We start from the raw sequence: 19935 nt of genomic DNA, 5'->3' as shown, positions 1-19935 counted from the left end.
TATGGATGTCCATTCAATGTCTACTCAGCATAATCTATTCTTCTAATCAAGTACTTTTGGGAAGTACAAACATTAAAGAATAAACAGGGCATGTTTTTCAATATTTAAAAAAATGAAACCTTGCACATATATAAATAGGAATATAAGTTGAGGCATTTGACACACAATAAAATATAAAAATATTTCTTCTCTCTACATGCAATACATAAAGTTCTTTTTTCTCTTTTCTCTTCATATACTATAACATATAATATTAATAAATATATTAATCATCTCTATTATATTGAGATAATAATCGTAGTAAATATTATTACTATAGTTATCTAATTATATTTCTTTATTTTATATTTATTTCCCTTTCTTATTCATTTAATGTACAACATGTACCACTTTATTTTTTTAGCCACTTACTCCATTATTAAAATAATTATTTGATGTATAATAATCATGCAATAATATTTGAACTTTATATTTTTTCCTCCAAAGTGATACATACCAATAATGCATGCAATAATGCAGTGTGGTTGTGGTAATGTGGTTAGTAATTCTTATACAAAATTACACACATTTTTTTGACTTGATAAACATTTTTAATTTTCTTTAATTACATATATTTTTACAAATTAATATTAAATTTAAATAGTAAAAACTAAATTAAGAACAATAATTAAATGGATTAAAATAAAAAAAGAAAATAAATTTAGTTTTTTATTTGCATTCGAAACTAAGTCTTATTTTAATTTTAAATTTTTAAAAAATAAAAAAATAATACATTAATTTTTGGATTATCTACTTTTTCTTTTTTATCTATGAATCTTCAGAACATTTATAAATATATCAAAAAAATGAAAATAATTTTGTACTAGTAAAAAATGGATTTCAATTAACAAAAATAACTGAATCCTAAAAAAAATTATTCAAAATTTCTAAACTACATCACTTAACCTAACATATTCTATCAATAATCTTCAACCTTCCCACTATCCCCACTCAAATTCTTCCTCGTCTAACTCTTATTCTGGCTACTCTCACCACTACCACTATCACCACCGCTACTGCAACTCTCTAACACAAACTTTATCGACCTACTATAACTACCCCCTGATGACAATGGCTCCAACCTTGTGAAATATTACCTTCCTTATCTTGGCACCATTCTTCACCAAAAAATCTATGGAGATGCATGATATGTAATTTCCTATTATTATGATCGATGAAATGAAATACAAGAAGAAGTAACCATCTTTACCTTCTTAATTAATAGATTTTTTGTTCTCAAGAGAGAAAACATGATTTGTAGTTATAAATTTGTGTGCATAGAAAAATGGTCAACAAAAAAGATTGTAATTTGTAATTAAAATATTTGGTGACAACGTTAATGATAGTGATAATAACAATAGTGATAATTGAAATAAGAATTGGATGAAGAAAGATTTAGGTGATAATAATGGAAAGGATTGAAATTATAAATAGAATATATTAGATTACAGAAAATAATTTAAAAATTTTAGATAATTTTTTAGAGTACAAATATTATTGTCAATTAAAATTCATTATTAATGAGTGCAAAGTTATTTTTATTTTTCTAATAAATTTTTTAAAATTTTAAATATTCGTAGATAAAAATAGTAATTTATCATTTAATTTTTTTTAAATCTCAAGTTTAACCTCGTCCAAACATTACTCTTGCCTCTACTTACCATCATCACTTATTACTTATGTGATGAAGACATTATTATTATTATTATTATACAACTATTACTTTCACTAACGAACAATATAAATATAAAAGATGATTTATTTTATATATCAAACTAATCTAGATAAATAATTATTGATGTTTGTTATAGTCCCTAAAAATTTAATGTATAATTAAAAAAATAATAAATAATGAATATTTTATTTAAAAATATAAAAACTAATAAATTTTAAAATTTTAAAATTTGTTATAAAAAAATAACTTCGACCAAATTTGACCCTAAATAATTGGCACAGTAGAATTGGCTATAATTATTAAACTTGAAATAGTTTTTTTTTTTGTTTTCATGGACTGAAAACTTAAAATAATGAAATATCTTAGGATTTACTCCATAGTTTTGAAATAAGAAAAATGTTAGTGGTTTGTAATTTTTGTAATTTATAATTATTAAATAATTATTAATAATATTTTTAATAATATAAAATTATTTATTTTTTTTATTAATTATATATTAGCTAAAATTTAATAAAATTATTGGTCTAGACTTTTCCTTAGAATAATTCATTCACCACGCCCTTCCATTTACCCCACCCCCTCCCTCCTCTCTCTTCCGGAGAGAGAGAGAGACACCATGGCATAAAAAATGGGAAAGGGCAGTGAAGAAAATGAGAGTGAGACAGCGTATAAAAGCAAACAAAATAACAGTGGCATAAATGGTAAATAAGAGTCAAACTGTGGTCAGAATTTCAACGTCCCGCAACCACAAAACAGAGTTTTCAAATTCACTCATCGTCGTCGTCTGCTTCTTCTCCGTCAATCTCTCTCTCTCTCCGTCGCTATCATTTTTCTCTCTCTAAAGCAACAAAACACCAAAAGCCTCTCTGAATTTGACGGCTCCGCTACATTTAGCGGTAAAATTCTCATCTCAATCTCAATCGCTCGCTGCACTATCTATCTTCCTCTCTCTACATTTTCTCTCACTTAAGCCTTAGCAATTCACTTCACTTTGCGCCTCTTTTTCCACATTCGTTTGTTGAATCGGTGCACCAGATCTGCATCGTGCTGCACCAGATCGGAGCACAGAGATGGAGGAGGCGCTGGAACTGGCGAGGGCGAAGGACACGAAGGAGCGGATGGCGGGAGTGGAGAGACTACACCAGGTTTTAGAATCTTCAAGGAAGGCGCTGACGTCATCGGAGGTTACGTCGCTTGTGGACTCGTGCATGGATCTGCTTAAGGACAACAACTTCAGGGTCTCACAGGGCGCTCTTCAGTCCCTAGCCTCCGCCGCAGTCCTCTCCGGCGACCACTTCAAGCTCCATTTTAACGCCCTACTCCCGGCCGTCGTCGATCGTCTCGGTGACGCCAAGCAACCTGTTCGTGATGCCGCCCGCAGGCTCCTGCTCACTCTCATGGAGGTTCTCTCTCTCTCTCTCTCTCTCTCTCTCTCACAGACACACACACACACACACACACACACACACACTCTCTCTCTCCTGTTTCTATTTATATTTTTGCATGTCCACTTTAGTTGCAGAAATTAGTGTAGAATTTAATTTGGATTGCCAGTGGTGAGAGAGTGAAGTGTGAGCTGAACTGCTTGGATTGTTAAGGTGTTAATTTAGAATAGGTAGTTGTTTAAGGATGATGATTTTTAACGTCTTTTGAATTTTGTCTGGAGAATGTTAAGACTTTAGGGTTCAATTTATTGTCTAGGTTTTTCCTTATTCTATATTATGCAACACAATTTATTTTACTTATTCTTTTTATCGTGGTTGTGACCTTTGCTGCTTGGCCTTAAGATAGATCTCTTCGGGATTTGTATTGCGGATGTAGAGTATTATGTTGTAATGTCAGTGCAAAGCAATGCAGTCATCATGAGAGCATGAGCATGGGCATCATCATGGTGTCAAAAACCTTTCTGTTTTTAGGTTTAATTCCCCTTCTATTTTATTCTTCTGATGTCTTAATATTTCACATTTTAAATTGTGGTGCCTCTAAATCCAACAAATTGACTCTCTGCGCCATTCAAGCTTTTATTCTAGAGGAGAGGAAGCATATGATGCACTCTTCCTGCAATTATCATCTGCCAGTGAACAAGCTAATTAAATCTTAATATCCTTTAAAGTATAATTTTTAGAGCCTGCAATCATAGCGTCTACATCCCTAAACCACAATTCATGACAAGTCTTCTGGCAGTTGTGATTGTATTTCAAAAGACCTGCTGATGCTATTCTCCATGATGAGAGATAAGGATGTTTCTATACCTGCTGAAACTTATGAGTATGCATTCAATAATAATTGTGTACCATAGAAAGTTCTAGGCTAACTGTCTTTCCTTTCTAAAATGGTCCATGGATAAGAGTAGGCCTATTAACAAGTAAGGCTGGAGATATTTTTAGAGGACTAGTGACTATTTTTTCCAGATTGTTATTGTTTAATTGCAAAATCTGGATAGTGATATATCACCAAATAGAGGGAGTTTCACATTGAAAATCTGTTGGAGTCAGGCTTTATTTCTATATGAATTTATTGTAGCTTGAGTGTTTATATTGGAGTGACATTTGGGTGATTTCCTTACACTGCACTAATATGCAAAATGTTCTTGGATCTATTCTGAACTCCATTTTGAAAATGATACTTCTAAGTAGTTATGTTTTGCATGCATTTTGAAATTGAAATAGTTTTATCACCTGTAGGTTTCTTCTCCTACAATAATCGTTGAACGAGCAGGATCCTCTGCGTGGGCCCACAGAAGTTGGAGAGTCAGAGAGGAGTTCACACGAACTGTTACATCAGCAATTAATCTATTTTCATCTACTGAGCTTCCACTTCAACGGGCCATTCTTCCTCCTGTATATTGATTGAACTTTTTTAGATAGGCAGTTCTTGTACGTTTTTATCGTTAAAATACTAACTCCTTTCACAACTATCAATTGTCAGGTTTTGCATTTGCTCAATGATCCAAACCCTGCCGTTCGTGATGCAGCTATTTTGTGCATTGAGGTAGGTATAACTTATCTTGAAATAACGATATTGTATATATTGGCTAAAGGATTAGGTTATGGCATTAGGATATTAAGTTTATCTTAGGTACTGATAAAGGTTGCTTATCAGTGATTAATTTAAATCATTAGCTTAGCCATAAATAAAGAAGTATTTCAAAAACACTGCTGTTTTTAGCATAAACAATGAGAGAATGGAAGTGGGATTAATTAGTGATGTGATTCGGTATTTTTGATATTGGAATTATGCTGTGTGTACTGTTGGCTGTATTGCAATATCAAAATTTGATATTATATATATGAAAGAAAGTTATACTATTTTTTCAAAGCCTGAAACTTGTGGTTTTCATATGGATAATATTAAGAATTGATCTGATTCAATGTTTGAAATCCTTTTAGTTTTTACAGTGTTTTATGTATTTTTATTTTTTCTGTTGTTTATCAGTTATGAATATGAATAAATAAATGAATTATATTTGTTTCAATTGTTGGTTCATTGTTTTATTTAATTGATATTATTTTGAAATAAACCAAGGTTAATTTGTTGATAAATTCATGTATGAAGATAGTGATTTATATGAATATTATTATTATTATTATCTGCTTTACAGGAGATGTATGCTCAAGCTGGCCCTCAATTTCGTGATGAACTTCAACGCCACAATCTTCCGTCATCTTTGGTAATTATGAAAGAATCGCATAATGTCATTTAATATTTTACGTACACTCAAGCTCAAGAATTTAGACCTCTGAAGTTTGAAGGCCATTTTAGATTTAGTGTCAACTACATTCAAAGTTTACTTTTTCTTACTCATTGCATCATGGTGGTTTCAGGTAAAAGATATTAATGCCAGGCTAGAGGGAATTCAACCGAAAGTCCGCTCTTCAGATGGTGTTCCGAGTGGTTATATCACTGGGGAAATTAAGCCTTTAAATACCAAGAAAAGTAGTCCAAAGGCTAAAAGTTCATCAAGGGAGACCTCTCTATTTGGAGGTTAGAACATTTGCAGTTATTGGATCATAAACTCTTCTATTCTAATTTAGTCTTGATGAAATTTTATATATGGGATTATGGCTTATAATAAATTCTGTTCTTCCAGACTTGCACCAGCACTATCAATTTCACTTGGCCACTTTGCCTTTTAATTTTATCTTCAATTATATTTTGTTTCCCGTTTATTCATTTAGAGATGTGCTGCATAATGGTGACAGTGCTGGATAATCTTTTTTAAAATGTCTAAGTAATATGTCTACTATGAACATGTTTATTGGTATCACATGGTAGTTCATATTCAAAAGTCATTTGATCTCCTTCTATCCTGATACCAAAACAAGCTTCCATATCGTAATTGGATTGTTAAAATTGTCAGCTTGTGGTTATAAAGGGTGCTATTCCAAATGGCATTAGCTGTGGTGTGGTAAGGTAATTATTTTTTCCTTTTGTGCATTGATCAGTTAATACAAATTTGGATGTTTAGCGTGTCTCATTGGGCAGTCGGCAATTCAACATATTTAGTTAGCATGATCAGCTTTGACCTCTAGTTAGATGTTAGTCTTGGGATCTGACTGGTTTTTACTAAATAGTAAATATTTTCCTCTTCATTTTGTCAATGAAATAGTGTACATGCGGTCTACATTGTATATTGTTCATATTTGTGTATAGTCTTGCAAGCATGCTATATAAACTTATTGTTCCTTTTTGTTAGCCAAATTTGTTTTATTTAATACATGAATTCTTCAATTTCCGTTCTTTATTATTCTTCAATTGGCGTTCTTTATTTGATTATGACCAGGGGAAGGTGATGTTACTGAGAAGCCTTTAGACCCTATCAAGGTATATTCAGAGAAGGAGTTAACCAGGGAAATTGAGAAGATTGCATCTACTCTTGTACCAGAAAAAGATTGGTCAATTCGTATTGCTGCTATGCAGAGAGTTGAAGGTCTTGTTCTAGGAGGTTGGTGCTTCTTAACTCCTTTTCAGGATTATTCACAGAATTATGAATGTTAAGAACATTTGCTGTTATAGTGTATACATATATATTTTCCATTGCAGCATATATATTCATTATGAGATTATGAGAAGTATCTACCGGAACTTCAATATATATTTGGTAAACATTATCAAAAACTTGCTGAGTCTAGTAGGGAGTTAAACTACAACTGCTGTACTAGTCTTATAGAGGCCGAATCTTGAGGGTCTTAGACTCTTAGGCAAAAATTCTTGGTGGGATTGGGGTGCACTTTCAAACTAAATTGATTATAGCCAAGATTTTTATTGAACTAGACAGCTATTATTTATTTAAATTCTCTGCTTTGTTTTTCATTGGCTTTTTCACTTACATTTTACTATTATTTTAGTATAGTGGTTTTATGTTTTATTCATTTGTAATTTTCGCAGACATATGAAGCCTACTACAATTTTATTTTGTGTTTTCTATATCATGATTGTTGAGTATATCTTTGTACTCAATTTCTTATCAGGTGTTGCTGATTATCCAAGTTTCCGGGGACTCTTGAAGCAACTTGTTGGACCTTTGAGCACACAGTTGTCCGACAGAAGGTCTAGCATTGTGAAGCAGGTGCACTAACTTTTTCTATAATAAAACTTGAGAGATTGGTGAATTCTATCTCTTATAAAGTGGTCCTGCTTTCTATGTATTATGCTTAACCTTCATTACTTTGACAAGTTTATATCCTGTCTTAATATGTTTGTTGGCATTCAAGGACGTTGTATATCGGTCAGGTTCTTGCCACATTCCTGATTTTAGTTTTTTGCTATTTGCTTTGTTCTAGGCTTGTCATCTACTTTGCTTTTTATCCAAGGAACTCTTGGGGGATTTTGAAGCTTGTGCTGAAATGTTTATACCAGTAAGTTCTACCTGTTTTCTTTAATTATCAGTAGTTTATCACAATTTGATACTTTCAGAATCTTTATTAATTCTTGATCTAATAATAATCAGGTCCTTTTCAAGCTGGTTGTGATTACTGTGCTTGTAATTGCAGAGTCAGCAGATAATTGCATAAAAACGGTAATGTTATATATCTAATTGTGTATGCATATTCTTACCTCCGAGCTATATGCCATTTTCATGCTTGTCTTCTCTTTGATAGATGCTGCGCAACTGCAAAGTTGCTCGTGTGCTTCCTCGTATAGCTGATTGCGCAAAGAATGATCGAAATGCAGTTCTTCGTGCTAGGTATGAATTATAAACTATTTGAAAGACGTGTATGAGAGTTTAGTTCCCCCCCCCAATCAGTATATTTTGTATTTCAGGTGTTGTGAATATGCCCTTTTGGTCCTAGAACATTGGCCTGATGCACCAGAAATACATCGATCAGCTGATTTATATGAGGATATGATAAAGTGTTGTGTTTCAGATGCAATGAGTGAGGTAGCTTTATAGTTCCAGGTTATTTGATTTTTGGTAAATAGTTGTGTCATAGTTCATGCTCGGTAGTCGGTAGCATGTTTGATAAATGTCTTGCAAATATGCGTTAAACCATTTTATATTTGTTTATCAAACTTTATTGGTTTTAGACAGTAGATTACTTGCATATTCATTACAGGACATTGTTACGTGACCTCTTTATTCATGTCAATTTATGTGTATTTGAGAATGATTTCGGTGAGGCTTGATAGGTACGATCTACAGCAAGGATATGTTACAGAATGTTTGCAAAAACTTGGCCAGAACGTTCTCGACGTTTATTCTCATCCTTTGACCCTGTAATCCAGAGGGTATGTAGTTAAGATTTCGATGGTGTTACTGGTTCCTATATTTTGTTGTTTAAGTAACCTTTAAAATGACAAAAATTACAGTTAATAAATGAAGAGGATGGAGGAATACATAGGCGACATGCTTCCCCTTCCATTCGTGATAAAGGCGCACTGATGACTTTACCAAGTCAAGCCTCTGCTTCCTCTAATGTACCTGGTTATGGAACTTCTGCTATTGTCGCAATGGATAGAAGTTCAAGTGTATCATCAGGGACATCTGTTTCTTCTGGCATACTTCTTTCACAAGCTAAGTCACTTGGTAAGGGTAATGAACGCAGTTTGGAAAGTGTATTGCATGCTAGCAAACAGAAGGTCACTGCTATTGAAAGCATGCTTAGAGGCTTGGATTTGTCTGATAAGCATAATTCATCTCTCCGGTCATCAAGTTTGGATCTAGGTACCAAATAAGTTTACCTGTTGAATCTTTTATTTCTACCTTAGTTTTCAGGATTTTTTGCCATTCATCGGTTGATGATGGTTCTATAAATTATTTATGAGTGGATAAATTTTTCTCTTATTGCCCCTAGTGCAGGAGTTGACCCTCCATCATCTCGTGATCCACCATTCCCAGCTGCTGTTCCTGCGTCTAATCATCTGACAAGCTCTTCAACAACAGAATCAACTACTTCTGGCGTCAATAAAAGTAGTAATCGAAATGGTGGTCTTGGTTTATCTGACATAATCACTCAAATTCAAGCTTCGAAAGATTCTGCCAAGTTTTCATATCATAGTAATGTCAGTGCTGAGACTTTATCATCATTATCTTTATATTCAAGTAAAAGGACTTCTGAAAGATTACAGGAAAGACGTTCTTTTGATGATAATAGTGACATTCGAGAGGCTAGGAGATTTATGAAGGCCAACACTGATAAGCATTATTTGGATGCTCCATATAGAGATGTAAACTTAAGGGATTCACATAATAGTAATGTGCCTAATTTCCAGAGGCCGCTGTTGAGAAAGAATGTTACTGGGCGTATGTCTGCTGGCAGGAGGAGGAGTTTTGATGATAACCAGCTTTCTCTTGGAGAGGTGTCAAATTATTCAGATGGTCCAGCATCTCTTCATGAAGCTTTGAGTGAAGGACTTACTTCAGGGTCTGACTGGTCTGCCAGGGTTGCTGCCTTCAATTATCTTCACTCTTTGTTGCAGCTAGGTCCAAAGGGGGTTCAAGAAGTTGTCCAAAATTTTGAGAAGGTAATGAAGTTGTTTTTCCAGCATTTGGATGATCCCCATCATAAGGTTGCACAGGCTGCTCTTTCTACTCTTGCGGATATAGTTGCAGCATGCCGAAAGCCTTTTGAGGGTTACATGGAAAGAATATTGCCACATGTCTTTTCACGTTTAATAGACCCTAAAGAGCTTGTTAGACAGCCTTGTTCAACCACCTTGGAAGTTGTTAGCAAAACTTACAGTATAGATTCACTCTTACCTGCATTGTTACGCTCACTAGATGAACAAAGGTCTCCCAAGGCTAAGTTGGCTGTTATCGAATTTGCCATCAGTTCTTTTAAGAAGCATGCAATGAATCCAGAAGGTGCTGCTAATATTGGCATCCTAAAATTATGGCTTGCCAAGTTAGCCCCATTGGTTTATGATAAAAATACAAAACTTAAAGAAAATGCCATTACATGCATTATATCAGTGTACTCCCACTTTGATTCAACTGCAGTTCTTAACTTCATACTTAGTTTGTCAGTTGAAGAACAAAATTCTTTGAGACGAGCACTTAAACAATACACTCCTCGCATTGAAGTAGACCTAATGAATTATCTGCAAAGCAAGAAAGATCGGCGTTCTAAGTCTTCCTTTGATCCGTCTGATGTTGTGGGGTCATCCTCAGAAGATGGATATGTTGGTTTCTCTAGAAAAGCTCAATACCTTGGAAGGTATTCTGCTGGTTCCTTAGATGGTGATAGTGGCAGAAAGTGGAGTTCTCAAGATTCAACCCTGATTAAAGCCAGTCTTGGCCAGACAGCTTCAGGTGAAATTCAGGAACATTTGTGTCAGAATCTTGAGACAGATTCCACTAGTGGGAGTGTTGGTGCAAAAACTAATGATCTTGCATATGCAGTTAATCCAGTGGGACAAAACTTTGGTTCTCAAACTAGCCAACTTGGACATGTGGACAATAGCTTGAATTATGAGGGTCTTTCAATTCCTCATCTTGATGATAATGGTCTGGTGTCATTAGAGCAATTAAATGGTGCTGAAGCATATGTACATGACAAAGAACATTCTTCTGAATTGGAACTGAACCATCACTTAGCTGAAGCTGTAAAGGTTAATTCCATGACCGACACAGGACCCAGCATTCCTCAAATTCTTCATATGGTGAGTTTTGAAACTACTAGAGAATCAATATCCTTTATAATGTTACTATTTGAAATGTGTGTATATATATATTGAGACTGAGAGACTTATAAGATATTCTCCAAGAGCAGCAAAATGCACATAAGAAATAGGAAATTAACTTAAAAGATTCCTGTGATACGTTTGTAAAATATATGCAGAAAACCCTTAAGACATGATGATTAACCCACTGGGAGTCCAATAACTTGATGTAGTAAAATTATAGCATTATTCTAGAGATAGTAACACAATATTCATTAAAAATCATTACATACTTAATTATACATCTGTCAACTTTGATAATGACTTCTGAGACAGCTGTTGAAAGTGGCAGTTATAATTAGTCAACAGATGGTATTAGTGTTTTCAAGTAAAGTGGAGACAACTTAATGTGGCTTGGGACTGATTTTTTCTCTTGGTTTATTTTTGAAGTTATATCTTAGGTTATGTCACATGACAAGGCTTAATTGTTGCTTGTGTTCTTGGATTATCTGAAAATTGAAAATATATAGCTGTTCTCTTGTGTAGATATGCAGTGAGGGTGATGGCAGCCCTATTTCAAGTAAACGGACAGCACTTCAACAGTTAGTTGACGCTTCTATAACAAATGATCATTCTGTTTGGACTAAGGTATGTTTGGTTTCATGAGTGTCTCTATAGTAGTTTGAAAAGAAAAGTAGTAGTCCATTAAATTCCGTAATTCAATAACCATATATAGAAGTTGTTTTACAGTGATACTGATGTTTTCATTTAGTAGTTAGTATTAATATTATGTGTTTATCTTCCTATTGTAATAATTCAGACAACCTCTCGGAAAAAAAAAAGGGTTAAACTGTAAAAATGTTTTTAATGCAGCTAACTCTTATGATTTGTTTGAAAATTTTTAAGTACTTCTTCTATATTGGTTAATTTAGGCCTTTGTACCCACCCAACCCATTGCATAAATAAAAGCTTTGTAATGCATCCGTATTGGCTGGTGAAGTTTTACTGGTTTCTTGTGTGATATTAACAGTTAACCATTATCTTGTTGAATAGATAAGTTCTATGTCCAAAAGAACTGTAATTTATTCAATTCTGTTAATCAACAACGAATTTATCTTTGGATTTGTCTTTTATGTGATAATAATTGTGTTGTGCTTGCAGTACTTCAATCAGATTTTGACAGTTGTTCTTGAGGTGCTGGATGATTCAGATTCCTCAATCAGAGAGCTTTCTCTCTCACTGATAGTTGAGATGCTTAAAAATCAGGTTTTCTTCTACACTTCATTTCTTCAATTTCTTGTTCAAATAATTCTTTTATCATCTCATATTATCAGTGTTTGCAACTATAGATACCTGTATAGGTGTTTCTGGGACATTCACTTATATCATTATGATTTTTTTTTTGTTTTTATTTTTAAATGAAAATTGTTTTCTGCAGAAAGATGCAATGGAGAACTCAGTTGAGATTGTAATTGAGAAGCTGCTTCATGTCACAAAAGATATAATTCCGAAGGTAAACACTTTATCCTGTCTTAGTTTGTCTTTCGATAGTTCCTTTCTTTTCCTTGGCTCAGCCTTACATCCTGCATTTAGGTCTCAAGTGAATCAGAGCACTGCCTGAACATTGTTTTGTCCCAGTATGATCCATTCAGATGTTTAAGTGTATGTATTTCTTGATTTTTTCTCTCTCCCAGCTTTGTGGTTGTCCTTACTTCCTGTGATTATCTTTGAGAGAAAGCGGATTTGTTGGATTTTGCTTTGTTTAAGCTGATGCTCTAAATTTAAATTTTTGCAGGTTATAGTCCCTCTTCTGGTTACAGAGGATGAGAAAACTCTTGTCACTTGCATAAATTGCTTGACAAAGGTTTGTTTTTTCTTTTGTTTTGGAAAAGTGCCCTATTAAGTCAACAATATTTCAAAGTGTGGGGGCATATTTAGGGGTGGAGATGGGCCAGATCTGCAATGTCATCAACTTGGCTTGTAACCTGTTATAGACTATTTTATAAGTATTAAGTTTGACCAGTTGTTAAGTCTAACTCTACCCTGGTTTGAAACCTGTTTGAAGGAGGCTTGAAATTTAAAAATGAAAAAAGATTCCAAAAAACAATAAAAAATCACTTAAATTATAGCCGTTGTTTCCTTATGCTTCTTGATGTTCAAAAGTTAAAACCCCACTCATTGTACTTTTTAATTGTACCACTATATATATATATATATATATATATAAAACAGTCACAGGCCAAATAGGATTATGAATGAGCCTGGATCTGACCTATTAACTAACAAACGCTTTTAAAAGGCCTAAGGCTGAACTTATTTTCTACTGGCTAGGCTACAGACCCCTAGCAAGTCACCTGACCTATTTAACAAATGCCGCATATTATTGTGTCATATTCTAAATTAGATTATAAAACTTATCCTTGCATTTCCGTGTTTAGTTATTTATTATATTCTTTCATGTTTACATCTTGGTTACCTCGATCACTCAGCCAATATGCCATTTCCTTTGTTCTTTGGTTGTTTCCTTAGTTTTCATTGTTGTTCAGAAATGGCCCTTAACAGAGACACTTTTCTCCATTCCTTTTTTACCCCTTGAATGAGAATTCAGAATTATCATACATACTTTGCATGGTTGAATTCTGTATTGATTCTTAAAAAGTAGGAGCACAATCAGTTAATGATAATGATAACCACATGCTAATGGATCATGCTTTTTTATTGTCTTATGATTTGTTTATGACATCCAATATTTTAAACTCTGACCCCTTCATTCTTAGGAGCGTTTTTTATACAAGATTCAAATATGCTTTATGATCATTCTAACGTAATTTGATTTCTTTCTTCAGCTTGTTGGCCGGCTGTCTCAAGAGGAACTGATGGCTCAGTTACCTTCATTTCTACCTGCTCTTTTTGAAGCTTTTGGAAACCAGAGTGCAGATGTTCGCAAGGTATGTAGGGTCTTTTGCCTGAAATAATTTATTGTGCTCTACTAAATATACAAAAAATTCAGGCTGTAAAAAATTCCTTGTCGATCAGTCTGAGATCAGTGTAACAGATGAATGCAGCTATGTTCCATCATTAGCACCTTAAAATAGTTATATTCCATCATTAGTAGAAAAGTATTTTTGGGTAAAAAGCAATGATGCCAGTATACAATGTATCTACTTTTAAGTGATAGAAGTACCTTCACTAGTTACTCCTTTATGTGCCTCTCATCATCAGTGCAATGCCACTCTTGGCCTTGACCACAAACCCGTCACCAATGCCACGGATGGTATTGGCGTATCCTCATAAATTAAATTGTTCTTTCTTTCCTCTTAGGGAAAGAAATTTGTTCTTACTTCCAAGCATACTTGCATAAACAAAACCATTCAAGGGAATCAATTGCTAGTAATTAGCCCCTTTTTCATGTTTAAACTCCTTGTCTAGTGATGTTGATGTTTGATGTTTGTGTCACTTAAACTTGCTTTGCTCCTTCCTTACCATTGGCACTCATTACCCTCTTTAATCAGTTTCATAAACACGCTTCAGTTCAGATACTGAATATGATTTTGTTCTTTTAACCAATAATATCATAATATACACCACTAAAAGGATTATGAAATTGATTGACTGAATCAAAATATTTTCTTTGAATGAGAAGATTGGTGTATTGTTTCTATTGCTAAAAATTGTAGGCTGGTTTTATGCTTGTTCCTTTTTCCCCCTTTTCTACACTTCCTCATTTTTCTCCATCCGTTTGTGTGGTGGATGGTTACAGACCGTTGTTTTCTGTCTTGTGGACATCTATATCATGCTTGGGAAAGCATTCTTGCCATATTTGCAAGGGCTTAACAGCACACAGTTGAAGTTGGTCACTATTTATGCGAATAGAATCTCACAAGCGAGGACAGGCAAAGCCATTGATGCCTCTCATGATTAGAATGCTCATTCAGAAGTAAATTTGTGATTTTTGGGTGTTATTATTCTTTGTTGTGTATTTTGTATATTTGCGTGCATGAATTTTAGAGGTCCGTTTCCTCTTGTTTTATAAAATATAGTTTTGGTCTTTACTTTTTCTATGCCAATGTTTATTCGAATTTAGAGGTGCTGGTGGTGATCTGGTGGAATGCAGTGACACATGTAATGTATATTGAGTAAACATTATTGATTTGATTGTACTACATTCTTTTAGTGGTTCATTTACTTTATATTGGATTTAGGTATAAGTTTCTTGAAACGTATTTTCAAGCTACAATTATTGTCATCCCAAGAAAATCATCTATCCATTTTTATACTATTATCATCATTATTTTAGGGGACCCTAACGTGCCAGAATAACACCAAAGTATTCGCAAAAGGCGCTTTGCTTCAATGTTGTTTGTTTTATTCGTAATGAGGAAAATTCATGATTTAGATCCTCATCTATTGTAGATTATTTAGCGTTTCTTTTACGGTTAGTGTTTTCTACGAAGTTAACCCGGCTTCTAATAAATGATCAAATGAAATTGTTGTATTGAGAATATATAGGAAAAATTATTTGTGTAATGGAAATGTCCATCCTATACTTGCAACTCTCAAATGCAAATGCATCACGGATTCCATCCAAATTGTTAACCATAACACTAGCCATAAATTCCAACTGATAAAGCTACTAGCATTATCCCAATGAGACACCGCAAAAAATTCTGTTAATGTCGATATCACTATATACCAAAATTACAGCACATACAAAAACTACTAATGCTAAGGCAAGCACTACATTTCCATTTCCATTTCCGGGGGCTTTCGGAAATCAATACAATATTTCTAAACTATTAATGAAGCAGCTTGTACGTATTTTATCCTCATAAGAAAAAAAAATGTTGACCCTTTTACTTCTCTCAATAACAAACAATTTACGCTCCACTCTTAAAACGAGCGATCTCACTTTTTTTCACGCACCAGGAGATATTTGGATTTAGGGTTTGCCAAATAAACAAATATAATTAAATTATGGAATTACCCTTAAGCTATATATGAGTTAATGGATAATCTGATAATCTCGCTGTACTTGCCTTTTAGGTAAAAGAATAACCACAGCTGGAATCCAAGTGAATGTCATTTTCGATCAAATCTATTTCTCTAGTAAGCCACACCTACACAAATATTAGCAGAAAGCAGAAGTGCCTAAATGGCTAAATGAGAAGACTGAATTCAACTTTTTAGTATAACAAAATATTTATATAAAAATAAAAAATAAATTATACAACAAACGCATGTGAATATGCTGCAAATAACTAACCTTGGTTATAATGGTCAAAACGAGAGAGAGAACAATGAATGTAAGAGAAGATATACAGAAAAATTGTGGGATCTGATTGGATATAATTAGATAAATAGTGTTATTCTCTTTTATATACCAATAAATACCTGTCTAACATCTAACTCAATCTAAAAAAATAATAATAATGAAATTCATATGTTAGAATAGAAACAACACAAAAATTTCTAAATATACGAGGAACTAGGTGTTTAAATGTTCGAAACAAAAAACAAGGAAACAACCCACTTTAAAGAAACATACTATATACAAAATAATTAGAGGAAAAATAGTCAAATATGTGGTGAATAAAGTTAATGGAATTTACCTTTACTAATTACTATATATAAGCATACCTATATTGATATATAAGATGCAAATTGTGTTTATATATAAACTAAAAAGAAGTTCATGGAGAAGATAAAATAGAATCTAATCCATTAACGAGGAGAATAGATCAGAGAATAGTGTAGCTAGTAACATTCTATAGTTCCACGTGATCTATTATTCTCGTCCTGGTAAATAAAGTTATGTTATGTGGACACATTGCTTGCCTCTAATTTATTATCTATTTATTTTCCATGCAATGTAAGATTTGCACTTTCAAGAAGAAGAAATGAATGAAGTATAGTGTACTAGTGCCGCAAGTTTTGTGGGTCAAACTCGTTTGCCAAAGAGAAAAAAAAAAAAAAAAAAACAAATGAGAGGCAAATAACCAAGAGTACCCAAAAAAAATCTAATTGTAATATTATTGTCTTCTTGTTTAGTGAAAAATAGAAAAAAGATTGGTCTACACATTTACCCAGTGTATCAGGAATCACCCCCATTTTTGGAAAACAAATCACTCTCCCTTAGACTTTTGAGATTTGAACGAAATCAAATGATACTTCTACAAACTCAGTGTGCACACCTAATTTAATTTTACAGTTTCTACTTTTTCTTCGTCTTTCTTTCCATCTTGCATGTTCTTGTGGTATGCTTAGTCAATTAACCACATTGGAATATATGATATATCTTTGTATATATATATATAGCACCCAAGCATAAAGCCAATTTCATTCATCTTCCTCATTTCTCCACGTATTACAAAATTAGTGTTATTACTCTAGAATAAGGAGAAAATTTATTCTTCCAGGTTAGTGTGAAATTTAATTAACATGCATTATTGACTATTATTGTTAGATGAATAAATAATGGGTCGTTATAACAAATCATTCTATCCAATAAACTACATATATGTTTGTATTTTGCTAAAAAAAAATGTCATGTTATAAATATTTTTAGTTGTGTAGTAGTTTTAATTTACTCTTGATTAGATGTATATAATAATATTGTTGACCATTTTTTGTTCCAAAAAGAAATCTAAAGGTAATTCAAAAATCAACCCTTAGAATAAAGCCCCTTTTCTCTATTGATTCCTTCGACATTTTCATCAAGACATATCTAACGAGATATAGTAGATATGGAATTTCATTTGATGAATCTCTTTGTTAAATAATTCTTTCAAGTTAGGTTTGTGGTTGACTAAGTCACAAGGAGAGAAATCTAATGACAAGTCGAAATTTATCGACCCAATTAAGAGCTCTTGTCGTAGATGACAACATGATCAACCGAAAGATTCATCAAAAGATGTTGAATGGTTTGGGAGTGGAATGCATGGGAGTAGCAAATGGAAAAGAAGCTGTAGATGTTCATTGTTATGGTCAAAGCTTTGACCTCATTCTTATGGACAAGGATATGCCCATCATGAATGGCATTGAGGTAATAAGCTAAGCTATTATTATAAGCTCATATTTTAAATTTAGACTGTATATATGTTCATAATATTTAGAAAATTAAAATAAAATGTTTTTATTGAAAGAATAATAAAAAAGCTTAAGCTTTTGATGCATTAACTAGTGCATTGGTTTAAATTTATTTATACAGTAGGTTAATTATGAAGTTCATACCATAAGTAGCATTAGTCTCTTAACTATAGGTCTAGGACAATTTAAATAATGGAAATGAGAAAAACAAAATCTTGCTCAAAAGATCTTTAATTTATGCTCCTTCAAAGGTTGTTCAACGCAAGAAGAGATAGAGTTGAGAGACTACTAAATTTTTGGTTCCTATAAAATTTCAGTTTAATTTTTTGTTTTGGTCTAGTAATTTTTTTTTAAAAATTATTTTAGTTACTGTGAAGTGTTAACATAATAGTTTAAATACTGGTATGTTATGTATTTTTATATTGATTAACAAAGCAGTAGCAACAGAAACTAAAACTAAAGTCTTAAAACTAAAACTTTTTAAACTTTATTGGACTAAAATAAATTTTTTTTTTTTGGTAGAAACAAGAACCTTATTTATTTAAGCCAAGTTGATGAGATGACTAGCTAGTTTCCTAGGATAGGTTTACTATTTATGAAAAGACTAAGGATAAGGTTCAATATAATGTTAGAGAAGTAATTTCTAAAAGAAAATTTCTGAAGTAAAGAATAAAATTGAATGAAGAGTGAAAATTGTAGTTATTTTTTTTTTATTAAATACGCATTGCATATGATATTTTTATTTTTTTTATTCTATTGTAAAAATTACAATCTTTACTTTTTACCTAATTTAATTTTTCACCATAACATAATTTTTTCTAGCATGTTGTGTAATGAGATTGTCACGTTGCTTTTACATTTATAGGCAACAAAAAAGCTTCGGTCAATGGGCATTTGCAGCATGATTGTTGGTGTGTCATCACGTTCAATGGAAGTGGAAATAAGAGAATTTATGGAAGCTGGCTTAAATGATTACCATGAGAAACCATTGACAACTGCTAAGCTTGCTTCCATTATTCATCATATCATCAACACCAAATAAATTATATATATTTTACTTGAAATGTGAATAATTTCAGGCATATGTATCCTATGTCATATGCAAAAAATTTGTCCGTTCCATTATTGGTCTTCTATAGTTACAATGATCATTTTATTTTTGGAAAGTTCTTAAATGATCCTTTTATTTGATAACTTTTCTTACAGCAGTACAATGTATTATATTTGATATCACTTATATTTTTGACATTCTTTAAATAGTTAAATACTGAATAATTCTCAAAGATTAAAAAAATGCGTCAAAAACTCTCAATGAGCACAATATTACATAAAAAATGTCCAAAACATAAAAAAAGAAAAAAAGACTATCATAAACTATTGAAGAGAATACCTTCTGTTCATACTCTGGTTTGCAACTTAGTCAGGCCCAAAAACAGAAAGTCCAATCTATTAAGGTTCATACCTATCTCATTGTTATACCTGACTTGTTCAAATCGACCTCTATGCAAAATTTTAACTGCTTCTACAAATGTTTTCATATATTTAAATATAAAATCTTAACAACCTCTAGATAAAAAGAAGAGATAACTACCTACCAAAAAAGGAAGGAAGGTTATAAGAGTGGTCACTAAGCCACATTCCAACTATAAAAATACGCCTTCAGAAATCAGGTATTTCTCAACCCATAGCTCATAAATATGCATTAAACCTTTGCTAATTTAAGTATCAGAGTCCCTTGCAGGTACCATCCCCCATCCTCACTCAAAGACATCGGATGGCCTTGCCACACCAGAGGAGATGTCGGACCCAACACCTTAAGGAGTTTGGATCTCACGTTCAGCCCCAAATCGTCATTTTCAGATAATCCCCAGAACATTGGCACCGTTGCTGGGGACCTAGAGTTTAACACCCAACTATGGCTGATAATTACCTAGAAGATGGACACACAACATCAGAATCGAAAATCCAAGATGAACAAATTAAGAATGATCAGCAATTGTCATCCCTCTCCCATCAAGAGATAGAGAAACTGA

The 19935-nt window shown here is 32.8% G+C and overlaps 2 protein-coding genes across 3 annotated transcripts; both read left to right on the top strand.

Annotated features, from left to right (window-relative positions):
- Positions 1-2430: 2430 nt before the first annotated feature.
- On the top strand, positions 2431-15151 carry LOC130933191 (CLIP-associated protein-like). Of its 2 annotated transcripts, XM_057862744.1 has the most exons (23): positions 2431-2610; positions 2750-3117; positions 4399-4554; positions 4643-4705; positions 5316-5384; positions 5539-5698; positions 6498-6659; positions 7186-7283; positions 7498-7572; positions 7665-7733; positions 7816-7901; positions 7979-8096; positions 8345-8443; positions 8525-8879; positions 9015-10466; positions 10557-10816; positions 11363-11464; positions 11978-12082; positions 12255-12329; positions 12410-12478; positions 12612-12680; positions 13663-13764; positions 14577-15151. In XM_057862744.1, exons 2-23 carry the CDS (start codon positions 2785-2787, stop codon positions 14736-14738), a joined length of 4239 nt encoding a protein of 1412 aa, XP_057718727.1. In that variant the 5' UTR covers positions 2431-2610; positions 2750-2784; the 3' UTR covers positions 14739-15151. The 2 variants fall into 2 exon arrangements, with proteins under 2 accessions (XP_057718727.1, XP_057718726.1); XM_057862743.1 differs by having other exon boundaries at positions 2432-2610; positions 9015-10816; positions 14577-15150.
- Positions 15152-17645: 2494 nt separating this feature from the next.
- On the top strand, positions 17646-18944 carry LOC130936567 (two-component response regulator 24-like). The gene is made up of 2 exons (XM_057866658.1): positions 17646-17858; positions 18768-18944. Exons 1-2 carry the CDS (start codon positions 17646-17648, stop codon positions 18942-18944), a joined length of 390 nt encoding a protein of 129 aa, XP_057722641.1.
- Positions 18945-19935: the final 991 nt, after the last annotated feature.

The sequence above is a fragment of the Arachis stenosperma genome, chromosome 6 (assembly GCF_014773155.1).
Source record: "Arachis stenosperma cultivar V10309 chromosome 6, arast.V10309.gnm1.PFL2, whole genome shotgun sequence".
Taxonomy (NCBI): Eukaryota; Viridiplantae; Streptophyta; class Magnoliopsida; order Fabales; family Fabaceae; genus Arachis; species Arachis stenosperma.
Note: the sequence above shows the minus strand (reverse complement) of the source record. Positions and strands in the feature narration are given on the sequence as shown.

Excerpts from the sequence above, each read along its gene's own strand:
- LOC130933191 (XM_057862743.1), top strand. The coding sequence starts at position 2,785 with ATGGAGGAGGCGCTGGAACTGGCGAGGGCGAAGGACACGAAGGAGCGG. Across the intron at positions 7,284-7,497 it reads GGTCTAGCATTGTGAAGCAG|GCTTGTCATCTACTTTGCTT; the intron begins GTGCACTAACTT and ends GCTTTGTTCTAG. Across the intron at positions 8,097-8,344 it reads TTTCAGATGCAATGAGTGAG|GTACGATCTACAGCAAGGAT; the intron begins GTAGCTTTATAG and ends GAGGCTTGATAG.
- LOC130936567 (XM_057866658.1), top strand. The coding sequence starts at position 17,646 with ATGACAAGTCGAAATTTATCGACCCAATTAAGAGCTCTTGTCGTAGAT. Across the intron at positions 17,859-18,767 it reads CCATCATGAATGGCATTGAG|GCAACAAAAAAGCTTCGGTC; the intron begins GTAATAAGCTAA and ends TTACATTTATAG.